The sequence below is a fragment of the Carettochelys insculpta genome, chromosome 5 (genome assembly GCF_033958435.1).
Source record: "Carettochelys insculpta isolate YL-2023 chromosome 5, ASM3395843v1, whole genome shotgun sequence".
Taxonomy (NCBI): domain Eukaryota; kingdom Metazoa; phylum Chordata; order Testudines; family Carettochelyidae; genus Carettochelys; species Carettochelys insculpta.
This window is the reverse complement of record NC_134141.1, coordinates 109,873,887-109,888,420: the sequence shown is the minus strand read 5'-3', so window position 1 is coordinate 109,888,420 and position 14,534 is coordinate 109,873,887. Positions and strand designations below refer to the sequence as shown.

At 35.9% G+C, this 14,534-nt stretch overlaps 1 protein-coding gene across 3 annotated transcripts in view; it reads left to right on the top strand.

Moving 5' to 3' along the window:
- Positions 1-10,521, top strand: part of WDR7 (WD repeat domain 7) — a 310,876-nt gene extending 300,355 nt beyond the window's left edge. For all 3 annotated transcript variants that reach the window (XM_074995753.1, XM_074995754.1, XM_074995752.1), the window contains 2 exons: positions 1,815-1,919; positions 7,666-10,521. In XM_074995753.1, coding sequence (XP_074851854.1) covers positions 1,815-1,919; positions 7,666-7,869 — 309 coding nt within the window. In that variant the 3' untranslated portion in view covers positions 7,870-10,521. The remainder of the gene's footprint in view (positions 1-1,814; positions 1,920-7,665) is intronic.
- Positions 10,522-14,534: the final 4,013 nt, after the last annotated feature.

Sequence of the window (14,534 nt, the reverse complement as noted above, 5' to 3'; positions counted from 1 at the left end):
CCATTTGGATTTGCAAGCAAGCAAGCACATAGAAACCTAAAGAAAACCATGTATTGTAATAGCAGGAATACCCCTTCAGAGTGCAAATGCAGGTTTTTCTGTATACAAAGTGGCACACTGTCAAACTTTGCAGGTGTATTTTCTGGGGCTTATTTGAAAATTTAGTCTTGAGCATTCTTCTCATTTGTTATTGTAATTTCATCACTTGCTTCTCCAAATAGCACCATTCTTATTTCACATAATGGAAAATGGAGTGTCCTTACTCTCTGTAAGCTTCAAAAATATTGATTGCTGTCAGGGTAATGGTTATAATGAATTTTATGGTGACATTTCAAATTTAAATATATCATGTCATATGTTCTTTCATTGAGTTAATGCTACCATGGAATGATAAACTCCCATTGTAAAAATTTGTCCTTTTAATATTATGCAAAGACTTTATCCAATCTAGTAATTTTGTTATTTCATTTAATATTAATAGTTCTTTTCTGCATCCTCCGGTTTACATTTATTTGATTGTGGTGGATAAACAAAGTCCTATTCTGCCTTATCTATGAAACATTTTGAGCTATATATATTATTGAAAGCTATTCATGTATACTGACTCGACAGCAGCTGGAGGAAGGGTCCTACGGAGAAATAAAAAAAAAAAAAAAAGACTGCACCTAGAGGAGATTTCTTCCAAATAACCCCAACATCTTACTGTGGGCTCCATTCCTCCTGAATTTCTATGATCCCCTGAAAAGCAGTGATAACTATTTTCAGCAGCCCAAGTTAGGGGAACAAATAAGCACCAATCATGGTGAAAGGCTTGGTTTGGTTTGGTTTGGTTTGGTTTTTAAAGCATGTCTAGCATTTAGGATCAGGGATAAAGAGGATGTCACCTAATTATGAAGACAGAGTTGCAGGGGCTTCTGTTGGGATTACATGTGAAGGATGTGCAGACCCTCTCCGTATTTGAGAACGGTTCTTGACTGCCTCTCTTCTGTCCCATGTCCTAGCTGCCACATCTTCCAAGTGTAAGAAAACTGCATATTGTAGTTCTTTTTCTGTGGCTAACAGAAACAAAATCCAGTGAGAGAGAGTTCTTTTGCCACCACCCCATACTGCCTTTGAACATGTATACCAGTGAACAGAATGTCAGTCAACCTGTAAATAATCATTGTTGTGACAACATGAAATGTATTCAGTATGCTCTGTGCCTCTCCAAAAGTCACAGCCCTAAGCCGAATGTCCACATACAATAATCAAGGAGGATGGAGTCTGTCACTGTAGTAATGGAAGTGGTGGTCCTAAACTGTTGTCATCTAATTCCTAATTTTACATTACAGAGCAACTGCAACCCGTTGTAATAGACAGGAGTCATCTTCATTGAATAGCTGTGAGGATCCATTTTATGTCTCTGAACCAGGTGCCACAGAGTAGTGGAGAGAATGTTGGAGAGCTACTCATAATTGATTTCTACAGTTTCATTGGAATTTATCATTCCCCAACAATGTACAAGATATAAATGCAAAAATTCTCGAAAGTTTTGAGTGTAAAGCATGAGATTTGGAAACTAACAGATAACACTCAGTGGTCATATGACTATAAAGTGGTAGATGGGGTGTCATTCTCTAACTTCCAGTTTCACTTTAAACACAAAACACAGAAGATATGCATACGATGATCTCTTCACTAATAATCAGTTTTAACTGACAATTATGACCCGTATCTATAAGTCATTCTGGTAGATACACACATACTGTTAGCTTTGTGCCTATTTAACACCGTACTTGGGTAATTTTCTAAATTACATTTTTCTCTTTTGCTAGACTATCCATGGTCATAAAGGGCCAATAACTGCTGTGGCTTTTGCTCCAGATGGACGATACCTTGCCACTTACTCCAATACAGACAGTCATATCTCTTTTTGGCAGGTAAGTATACACAAAAACACAAGTATGCACAAAAGATGAGGATACATGTGCAATGCTAATATTGTTAATGGGATAGAGTTGTGGCATTTCTATAGTCAACTTTTGGGTCTTTTTTAAAAATGTTGTTTAATATTACTGTAACCTTTGACAAAGATGAAGTCGTGAATCATTATGATTGCAATAATAAGCATTCCAAAAATCAGGAGATTACAAAAGTTAAAGCTGAAACCACAGTATAAATGCCGTCATATTGGACAATCTATCTACAAAGCCATATCTCCCCACTGATTTTTCTCTTGCTTCCCCTTATTGTATTGCCTCACTATTTCTTTTTCACATGCTGTCTGTGATGCCCTCACATCAGTTCTCAGTTGTTTAAGTACCCTTGAAAATCAGTGGGATTTAGGCTCCCAGTTATCTATATCACTTAAACATTGGTCTTAGGCTCCTTATTTATTTAAATTTATTCACTCCTCTCTATAGATAGCTACCTGTACAGATAAATTATGAGTTGAATATATATATATATATATATATATATATATATATATGTATAAAAAAACTGATAAGCTTTTTGCAGTATGGACCTCTGTCTTTCTTAGGTACTAATATATTGCCCATTACCATATAGCTTAGCAATATAAAGATAGATAGATATCCTCACAGCACGCTTATGAAATAGAGAAGAATATAATTCACATTTACAAATGGAGAACTGAGGTACGGGGAGAGAGTGCAACTTTACCAAGAAGACAGACAGTGTTAACATGGCACTGAATTGAACCTGAATCCCTGAGTTTCAAAAAACTAGCACCCTATCCATTAGACATCCTCCTCTGTTTTATTTTATATCTGATTGCCACTGCTTCTATATAAATAATAATATATACTGTATTTTTGTATTACTATTTTTAAATGTAAGATTATATTACTGTGTATTGTGTTGTTCACGTGCATGCTAAAAATGTGTAACCTCTTGGTAACTCAAGAGCATTCATAACTTTGGAACTTCATGGAATAACACTGTAGTCTTAATGAAATACCTATACTTTTATAACTTGTATTGATGCCTTGTAAATATAAGGGTACATTGATGGTTGGCCAAGGGGGAGCCTGCATTTAGAGAGCAGACCCTCTGAGCAGGCATTTAGGAATTTTGTTTGTTTTTATTTCCTTTAAATAAACTTTTATGCTAAGGCTTGAGAATTTGGTCCAAGTATTTTAATCAAAATTGTTATTGTTGTTAAATTTTTGCACCATAAATATATATTAACTGTGCACTTTATATAAAGCAGGGCAATATACCTATTCATTTGAGTTTAAATTAATAGTTTGAACAATCCTTTTCTTTCTAATATTTTTAAATAATTCAGCCAAGGGGAAATGAACAGATCCATATTCAGAGCTGAGTCTTTTATCTTTAGACCTTTTTTTTTTTAAACTTAGCTGACTTCACAATTGGCCAGAGTGATACAATAGAGTTGTATATCTCTGTGCCTTTTTTTCCTCTAGAGATTTATAGTTTAAATTCTATTTCAGGTCACCATTATACAGTATTTTAATAGTTGCAGTTTAGTTCTCCTTTGATCATAGCAAAACATTAGCATTCAGTTTAGCATGATTGGCAGAACCCAAGAGACAACAAGAACGAAATCAGAAGAAAGGATCGAGATTTACTGGCAAACATGTTGGAAAATGTGTACAGCACTGCCCCCATTCATGCATAAGCTCTCCCTCACTTCTGTGTACAATCGATTCATATGTAGTTCTAAAAGAAAAACATATATTGGCATTAATATAGTCAGGTATTTATTTCTTTATAATTGTTTCCATTCATATTTTTAAAATATTAATGTTCAGCTTTACTTTGCATGTCATTTATCAGAGGGGTAGCCATGTTGGTCTGTATCCACAAAAACAAAGAGAAGTCCTATGGCACCTTATAGACTAACAAATATTTTTGAGCATCAGCTTAGGTGGACAAATGGTTCTGTTGAAGTGAGTCTTTGCCCACGAAAGCCTATGCTCAAAAATATCTGCAGAAATGTAGCACTTTAAAGACTAACAAAATGATTTACTCTATTAGTCTTTAAAGTGCTACCTTTCTGCTTCTTTGTTTTGTTGGAGTAAAGACTAACACAGGTACGTCTCTGTTACTATTCAAAAATATCTGTTAGTCTATAAGGTGCCATAGGACTTCTCGTTGTTTTTACATGTCATTAAGAGTTTTAAAACACATGCATTTAAATCAGAAAACCGAGTCAACTGGCCAAAAGATGTAAAAGTATTTGAAAAATTTTAAACTAAAGTAATAGTAATTAAAAAACAGGAAGTCTGATCCTACAGTTCTTGCAGGAAATATATGTATAAAAGACAGTGAGTTTTCCCAGCAGTAAGACTGCGAAACTGGACCCAGTATGCCTGCAGATTTTAATGGTTTTTTTTAAATCTTCAACAATTTTCTATAAGCTATTCACTAAAACTGTACGTGCCATAAAAATATTGAGTTATTATCTGTCGTATATTGTGCTTTCTGAAAGAGTGAATAAGAACAGTAAAAATGTTCAACCATCAGTAAATATACTTAGTTTAACTACCCAGGAAGATCTGGAAAGCAATCAGACTTATTGATTTTGATCTTTTACATAGACTTGTAGAAAGGGACCTCAATTTAATATAATTTTATATTCAGGGACAGGTTTAAATATGTGACTTGCCTGATTTTACCGTGTGTAAATCTATTCATGTTAAGCTGCCTTTTACCTAAAGAGTTAAATGAACCTAAGTGTTTAGTTTTAAAATGTGACCTCGTGCACTAGTGATTTTTTCCCCTCTGTGTTCTATTCAGCACTATTATTAATGCAGGAAAATCAGTAACATTAGTCATCTTAAAAGGGTTATTACTCAAGATGATTTAAATTGTGAAAATGTCAGTGGTGCTTGCATGCTCCCTGCTAGAGATGCCATGATTTACACACACTGACACCATTCTGCTGCTGAGAAGGGCTAGAAAAAGTAATGGCTTATATTTTGTACTGATCAGAATTCAGAACATGGTGTCAGCAATAACACATCTTAACTGTCCTAAGGTTTGCCCAGGTTTCATGTGCCCACTGTTAGATATTCAGCTGGACCATCACCTACACACTGTACAGAAATCCTAGCATCCTAATACATTTTTATACATGGGTGTTGGGTGGGGGCGTGCTTTCAAGAGTATTGGAGCATTTAAGAGCATGGAAGTTTTTGAGGGATTTTTTTTCATTTTTAAAATATGTCACAAAATAGCATTCAAAAACATTCATCTGTTGTTCAAAGAATATAGATCAACAGATAAATAGCTTTAAAGGTTCTATTTAAAGGTTCTGTATTTCAATATCTTATTCCTATAAATAGGAGAAGGGGGCAGGGTGAACCTTTTACAGTTGTTAAAAAGATAATTACAGAATCATAGAAGTGTGGGCCTGGATGATACCTTGAGAGATCATCATGTCCATTCCTCATGCCCTGGGGCAGGACCAATTAATCTGGACCATCCCCACTAGGTGCAGCTGTGTCTCCAACCTTTTCTTAAAAGCCTCCGCTTTTGGGGATTCCATAACCTCCTTAGATGTCTATTCCAGAGTTGAACTACTCTCTAATATTTCCTTGGAGGCAGATAAAGACTATACTTCTTGTCCTACCTTGAGTGAAAAAGGGGAACAATTGATCACCATCCTCTTTATAATAGCTCTTAACATATCTGAAGACTATCAGGTCTCTTTACTCCCACAGTTGTCTTTGCTCAAGTCTAACAAATTCAGTTCTTGCAGTTTTTCTTAACTTTACTAGGAGTCAGGTTTTCTAAACCTGTCATCATTTGTATTGCTCTCCAGTTTATTCATCTCTTGTTTAATGTGGGGTACCCAGAATGAGACACAGTTCTCCAACTCAAGTTTCACCAGTGCCAAATACAGGGCAATGGTAGCATTCCATGATTTACATATGACATTCCTGATAATACACCTCAGAATATTAGCCTTTTTTGCAACTGCATCACATTATTGACTCATGGTCAGTTTGTTATTCACTATAATACACAGTTCTTTTTCTCAGTACTGCCACCTAGTCCCTGTTTTATAGTTGTGATTTTGATTTTTCTTTCCTAAGTGAGGTACTTTGCACTTTCTTCACTGAATTTCTTTTTGTTGATTTCAGGCAACTTGCTAATTCTCTCATTTGTCAAGGTTGTTTTGAATTCTAATCTGTCCTCCAAGTGCTTTGGATCCCTCCCAACTTGATGTCATCCACAAATTTTAGAAGCTCATTCTCCAATCCATTATCTGAACCATAAATGAAAATATTGAATAGTACGGTATTCAGGACTGACCCCTGTGGGCCCCTATTGGAGAAACACTCTCACAGCTTGTCAGCATACCACTGTTAATTATTCTTTCAGTACGGTTTTTCAGCTGTCTGTGCCCCCACCTTATTAATAATTTCATCTAGACTACATTTCCCTGGTTTGCTTATAGGACTGTCATAAGGGACTGTGTCAAAAGCCTAACTAATGTCAAAATATATCACATCTACAGCTTCCCACCCCTCCACTAGGCCAGTAACACTGTCAAAGAAAAAATCTAGATTGTCTCAGAATGATTTGTTTTTGACAAATCCGTGATGACTATTTCCTATAAACTTATCATTCTCTAGTCGTTTGCAAATTGATTGATTCTCAATTATTTCAGCATTTTCCCAGGTATCTGGGATTTACAGATGTTTAATTCCCTGGGCCCGCTTTGTTTTCCCCTTTTTAAAGATAGGGGTATTATATTTACCCTTCCTCAGCCTTCGGGGACTAATCCTGTCCTCCATGGGATCTCTGTTATGCTTTGGAATCACTCCTGTTTTGTCATGCACTTATACTCCAGAATCCAAGAAGTATTTTTCAGTGCTAACTTTTGTGATTCTAACATGTTTATATGTGTGTGCATATTTCTGCTGGAATCTGAGTTATAATTTATAATTTTTGATTACTTCCGTTCTGAAGTGCTGTTGTTTTAAATGAAAATGAGGAATTATGTAGTTTTAATATATTAAGGACAGACTTCATTATAAGTTTAGACTAATAGGTTGGTTGAGATCTCACTGTTTAATTTGAAGAAGATAGAATCATAGGAAAGCATAATTTAAAAAAGGCAAATTGTGAGACTGGAATTAATTCTTTGCCACTAATTTTGTTCATAAACTTTCCTGAGTTTCCATGCCTTGCAGAAGAGTGTAACTTACAAAAGCCAGAAACTTGGCTGTATTTTATTTCTCCATTTATTCCAATTTTTTTTATATCCCTTTTATCATGTTTTGCAGGGAAAAAGGGAGGAGAACATTTTAAAATATGGCTGCAAAAATGTTATTTAGGATAATGTAAAGTCTAGATATCTATAGGAAAAGGAAAGCAGTAAAATATGCACTACTAAATTTAGCACAGCTAGTTTCATTTTGCCATGTTGTGTGTAGAGTTAATTAAGCATTTGAAAGCATTTGAAAACATATTGCTTAGATTCTCCGCATGTTTTTAATTTAAGAAACTATTTTTGGTGAACTAAATAAAATTTTAATTGAAGGTCAATGCAACTGGTACTGGCAGGTCTTATTAAAAGTTTTCTGTAAAAATATCGAAGAGGAACAAAAGTTCTGTTTCACATTAAATTATTCTTCAAGTGAACTCTTTGGCTTCAATCTTGATTGTCTTTCTCTATTACTGTAGATGAACACCTCTCTTTTGGGAAGTATTGGAATGCTGAATTCTGCACCTCAACTCCGCTGTGTTAAAACATACCAGGTGCCTCCTGTCCAGCCTGCCTCACCCGGTTCACACAACGCACTCAAACTGGCACGGCTGATCTGGACTTCCAATCGTAATGTTATTCTTATGGCTCATGATGGAAAAGAACATCGATTTATGGTCTAGAGTCAAGCTTTCTATTGCTAGAAATACATTTTTGTTATACAATTTACCTGTAATACTTTCTCTGTTCTCTTGTAACGCTGGATTACCCACACCAGTGCCTATATAAATCATGCAGTGGGACGGCCACATTGCAGTATTTCTGCATGGTTCTCTAGAGCAGAATCTTGCTTGTGCCAGCTATTGATTCAGAGGCATGCACGTTAGCTCAAGAGAGCATGATTATTCTATCACCATGTCGTTTTTCCTTGCAATTGATAGGAAGGATGGCTGTTGGAAATGATCTTGTTGCTTGGTGCAACAGAAGCTGAAAAAAATGTATAATGTAAAAATTTCAATCCTTGACTAGTTCAGCATTTTCAGGACTCACCCCCCCAATATCTGAGGCTGGGCTGGATCTAGTCTCTTCTGTCGATTTTGATTGAAGTAATGCAGAACAGCCCTAATTATAAATATTATTTTAGTTTAGAGGTTCTTAAAGAATCTTACTGTTTACCAAAAGGGTTCTGTGTTTACATGTACTTTCTTCTAATGACCACAGGTTGATCATTTGGTGAAGGGTGGTAGCTTCTTGGAGGTAACTGGCATGGAGTTCATGGAAAATATGTGGGGAATTAGGTTTTCAGGATAAGAGTAGTCTTTGCTCTCATTTTGAAGATGCATATTTCCTCATACATTGTTTGAGTTCTTGGTTGAATTGAAGTTATGGTCTACTAGGTCATTGTTTTTGTGATCTGAAAGAAAGTATGAGCAGTCCACACATGCAACTACCAAGTGTCTCTTAAAGGGGGAAAAGGCAATTTGAAAAGGAGAAGACTTGTGCACAGAGGTGTGTTTTTACATGTACCCTTTCCTTCTACTGCAGATATTTAGATTTCAAAAAGAGCTTTCTCTTTCCCACTTGTGCTGGAATTTGCAGGGAAATGAGAATTCTGCTTGTATACCATCACATCTTGTTGCTGTATAAATTACTGCACTGTCAAACTCAGTTTGGCTTCACTAAAGAATTGAGGCGTAAGAATGCAAGTTTGTTTGATGGAAATAAAGGTATTGCTATTATCTAGAAACTGTGACAAAAATAGGGGAAGTATGTAAAAGTGAGTTAGTTGTTACTTGAATCTACTGTATTTAAACACTTTCCCCAGTAAGAAATTCTTCTGTAATGTAACCAGTAATCGTTCACATTTTCTCTCTTTCTTACATATCTACTTTTGTGAAATATCTAATAATGTAAAAAATAAGCTGGTTTATGTGCAACATTAAAAATCCATAAAATACTATTTTATTTAAACATATTGATATAAGCTTTTGTATAGCTTTTATTTTCTTTGCCACTTTTGTCTGGAAAGCTCACAAGGGAGAATGCTCTCATTAAATGATAACTTATAAAGTTAAAGGTGGTGCTTTCAAGAATGGGAATAAATGAAGAAAATAATGACTTCTAAATTTAAAATGCATTTTCTCTAGTGGCAGGCTGTACACTATACATGAAAGGAGGTTCTACAATCCAGAATTAACATACCTGTTGTTTAATACGGTCTCTACAAACAAAGTAAGAAATTAACACCATTAGGAATGTTTATCTCATATTGCTGTAAATTTTATTCTTTCTAGCTATGGCAAGACTGTGATACATTGTGGCAGTAAAACTCTGTAGTAAAATTTTTGGTGCTTTTGTTTAAAGTAAACTTCTACAAAATGCATGTACCTTGTACTTATAAAGAGATACATGTAGATCTCTATAACAGAAAGCAAAGACTTATATAGCATATACATTATTTGTAGAATCAAATGCTATAGTGCTACATTCAAGTATAGGCGTATGAGGAAAATTAAAAGGTACATTTTATTTATTCTCCCATAGGAATTCCAAAGTCACATTTACTTAATATTTTTAGGTACATACATGTTTCCTTTTAAAATCTAAATGCAAAAATGGTAGCAATGAATATGCTAAACAATATTTTATTTAGTGTAAAGTGAAAGCATATCTGGGTAATAAACGTTATGTGGGTAATAAAAGTTTGCTTTAACCTAAACATTTAATGGATTAAAAAAAATTGTGAAAGAAAGGCAGCAGTCTGCTTCCTATACTGAAAATAGTTAAATGTAGCAAAAGCTAAATTAGGAAGATTTTCAGAAGATTGACAACTTCAGTAAATGCCCTATACAGTACATGTAGAGAAACAGTCAGGATTGGAGTTATTGTTACATGGCTAGAAAATGCAGTGCTTAGTGTGGGTGGAAATAGATTATCTAACTAATGTACAAATATTAGTTAAGTGGTTAAACACAAAGCTCCATTTCAGTGACTTTGTCAACCCTACTCCCAAATTTCATCACAGATTAGATTTCTCAGCACTGCAGTAAAATTTGTGTTGTCATTCCAGTGTAAGCTCTTAGTATTTTATTGATTTGTTAGTAGTGTATTTGGACTTGTCCTTGTAAATGTGGAGACATGTGGCTTCATTGGCAGTTTACAAGCTAAAGATGACATGGTGAGATAACTATGAAAATGTTGTAATGACTGAAGTCACTGTGTTTGGTAAATGATTAGCGTTGCCTAAAGAAATTTCTTTGTGATTCCGCTTAAATGTTTCTGTATGTACTACTAATGCTATGTACATATATTTGTGAAATAAAACTAATATTATTGAAGAATATTGATCCTATATTATCATCCTGTGATGTCATCACACACAAATCCATTTTAGTTCCATTACTTACTTAATATTTATTTTTCTTTTTCTTACGATGCTCAAACAAATTCTTATATTTATTTGAATAAGGTTACTTTTCACTAAATTGGATGAAGATTCTTGTTCAAGAGGCTTAAAGCCTCTGTCACAAAAAAGGAAGAAATTGGAAAATGGGCGGGGGTAATCAGTTCTCTCTTCTGCATATAAAAACAACATGAACCAGAGATAAAGATAATACTGATCTTCTAGAACCTTAGTAACACCCTCTGTAGTATGTGTAAAGTTATGCTTTCTCCTTATTATCCCCATCCTAGATCCCTCTGAAGAGGGAGAATAATTGAAGCAAATTACACATTGAGGTTTTCTGACATGGACTACTGACCATTGAGAACTAAGCTGAGATCATGAAATTTGTTTAACATGCTACTTTGTTTGGATATGAATTTGCATATCCCTCCACCCCCAGTAAAAAGGATTATTACATTTGAGCAAGAATAACAGAATTGATAAATACTGCCTAAAAATATTTCTAGAACAAGAAGTAAATGTAATCTTTTCTCTTAGTGTTCAGATAAGATAGTACAGTTTGAATTGAGTCAATCATTTACATAAGACTTGAAAAGAATAAATGAACAGAAGAGGAGTTGGTTGCAACATATTTGAGTCCTCAATTTACAAGGTGTGTGTACGTGTTATAATCATTCATGACTTAAATATTTTCTCATAGGTAAAATATACTCAATAACAGAAGTGTTGGTGCTCACATAAACTGATCAAATGTGGAAAGGGCATGACATTAATAGGAAGGTAAAGCCAGGCAGTGCTGGGTGAACTTTCACCTTTCACCTCTTCAGCTGACAGACAGAGTTGAGTGTTGAAAAAAATCAATACTTAGGAGCCAGGAGGGAAATATTTTCAACCTCTAACTAGAGAATGTATTTTGACAAGGCCAAGATAATCCAAGCAGCACAGGAGAAAGAGAAAAGAAGACTCATTTTTAAAGCTTGACACTTCAAGGTGTTTTTGTACAATGGTTTAGAGAAAGCATCGATACATACAAATATCAAAGGTCAACAAGAAAAGCCAGAAGAATTTCAAAAATTAGATGCACTGTTTCTTTGCTGTTTACTTTACAGAATAAAGACTACAGGTAGATTTAGCTTGTAAATATACTTTTCAATTAAGTGATCTCAGAATTTATCAGCTCTCCCTGATTTATTAGAAATTAGAAAACACCAGAAGTCTGTATTTTGCCTTAAGCATTTTAATTATGTGGTAAATCTGCTTACTGCCTGCTATGTGCCTACATTCACACACTTGTTTTATTTATGTTTGGCATGATTTCATTTTATGTGAAATGATCAATATTTGTCATTTATGCATCAATATAATATTTTCATTCTTGGATAAATTTATATATAGTGTGCACCATATAGAATGGTTAAAAATTTTACATTACATTTTTAACACCAAAACTATCTTATAAGCCAATGAACTACTTGTTGGCCATACAGAGAGAAATGAGGCAAATGGAAAAATCATTTTGTCTTGAGCAGTGTTTCCTGTAAACTGAGTGCTTGGGTGACTGCCCAGAAGAGATTCAGATGCAGCCCAGCTGATTAGCAGAGTGCCCAGAGCCACCCACAAAGGGCACCATGTGTTTCTAATGGTGCATATACATTCATGTCTAGGTGCACAGAACAAAATTTATTCTGCCTGTGGGTGGACGAATTAGAGGGAACACTGGTCTTGAGCAATATGTCTTACCTTTAAAGTCAATGGCACTGAGAGATGTGTGGGATTTCTCAAAGAATGAAAAGCATACTAGAATCCTTAGATTAGATAACCACCAGAAGAATGTAGAATATTAGAGTCCAAAAGATAATACAAGTATTGCAGTGTTAGCGGGGCATATAAATACAAATAGAAATCCTACAATTGAATGTGAATCCACACCTTAAACTCAGAGGTGTCCATGTGAAGACTAATTTTACATAAAAAAATTGCAGTTCAGAATGATGTAAATGATAAAATTTGGGCATGGGAGCATTTAATACAAAGCCTAATAGTACTGTCTTGAAATATTATCTAGCGCACGTCAGAGTTTTGTATAGTCTGGCGAGAGGAGAGAATGTATGATACACCAAGATCTGAATGCAAGTTGAAGTGAGGCAAGCCATAGACAAGGATTTTTGTGGTGGAGGGATAGAAGGGGTAGTAGGGACTGACCTGTGAACATGTAAAGGGAATAAAGGTATTGAGGGGAAGGGAACAGGGGTTAGGAATTCCAAGGACAGAGCAAGTTCAGGCTGGGAGGAATAACTATCAAAAGCCACAGATGGAAGAGGATGTAATGCTGGAAGTTGGTCAGCAATAGGCCAGTAGTGTAGAGAGGGCAGTTACACTGAGGCTACCACTACACTACCAAGTTTTGTCAGCAAAACTTACATTGACATTGAAAAGGTGGCAAAACACCAGAGGATATTCGCACTCATGCCCTCTGTTGACTGATCATGTCACACGGGGAGCACCGTCATGGACAGGGTGAGCAATGCACTGTATGTATGCATCCCACAGTACAGGGTTGTGAGAAGGCAGAGCTGACCCCTGTGCCTCTTGGGATTCTCCTTCAACCACGGCCTCCTCTGCTGCTGGGAGCTTTCTCTGCTGAGGAATGTCAAAGCAGTCCAGGAGTTTGTCCCCACCTCTGCTCCCTCCCTGCTGCAGGCTGCCTGTCGCTGTGCTCCTCGTGCAGGGCAGAACAGGAGCAGTCCAATTATTTGTTAGTTTGTTCCCCAAACGGGCAGCACATTCAGCTGTCAGATATTTCCTGGAACTTTGAAAGGGGAGGGTGCATGCCTGCAGGGGAACAGAGATCGAAACACTGAGCAGAGTATTGTGGGATACTGGTGGAAGCCAATTCTATCAACAAAACAATACAAAAGCAGCATCCATGCTGGCTGCTTTGACAATAAATGGAAAAGAAAAATGTGTCTTACGGGGTGGAAGTTTTCTGTTGCCAAAACTGGGCATTTTTCCTGAAAAAGCCACACTACTGTGTGAACACACTCACTGGTTTTGGCAACAAAACTTGGTTGTTGTAGACATAGCCTGAGTGATAGAAGCTGAATAAGAAGGTTTTGGAGGTGAGGGACTCCAGGCAGTGGTATGGGGGCACACTCTAGAACCATGGAGAGAGGGCAAAGGCAACTGAAGATAATGGAGGAGATAAAGGCAGTGATTTCTGGGACATACAGAATCTGAGAGCCTAAGTGAACACAGAGAAAAAAAGCCAAATGAGAGAGAGTTTGAGATAAGACATAGTATATTTGTGCTTTGTTAATTACATAAGCGTGTTATCTCCAAACTCCCATATGATACGCAGTGTGAATTGGTGCAAATTACTTAATAGCTATGTCTGATTGATAGGGATGCTTACAGCCTCACAGATGGCCTATCCACTAGTAAGCATTACTGCATCCCCTTGGAGTCCGACGCCTGCGATGAGAGGCCACTTGAGATTTATCGGAAGAAATAATGTAAAAAATTACACTCAACTTTTCAGGCTTACTGCACTTTGTTACATGGCACAGAAAGAAAGGTACACCTTGCCTATTTTTACATGTCAATATGCTTTTGTTTCTGCTTCTTCGTGACAAAACTCCCATTCACTTCAGTAGGGCAGGATTTCCCTCATAATTGGTGTTAAATAGCCTCTTCAAAAGCTGTCAATCACACTTGAAAACATAGCTACTTCAATATGTAAACTACAGAGGTTGGCATAAGCTGCAGTGTATGAAATGTATAGATCTAAGAATTTGCAAAGTAGCATGATTCCACAGGGTTTTTGTTTGTTTTGTTTTTTTTAACAAATTGTGCATATTTCTTGAAGACAATGAACATCTTCACAGCTGACTCAGAGATGCATTTAAACACATCTCGCTCTGTTTTAGTTTAACATTTAACAAC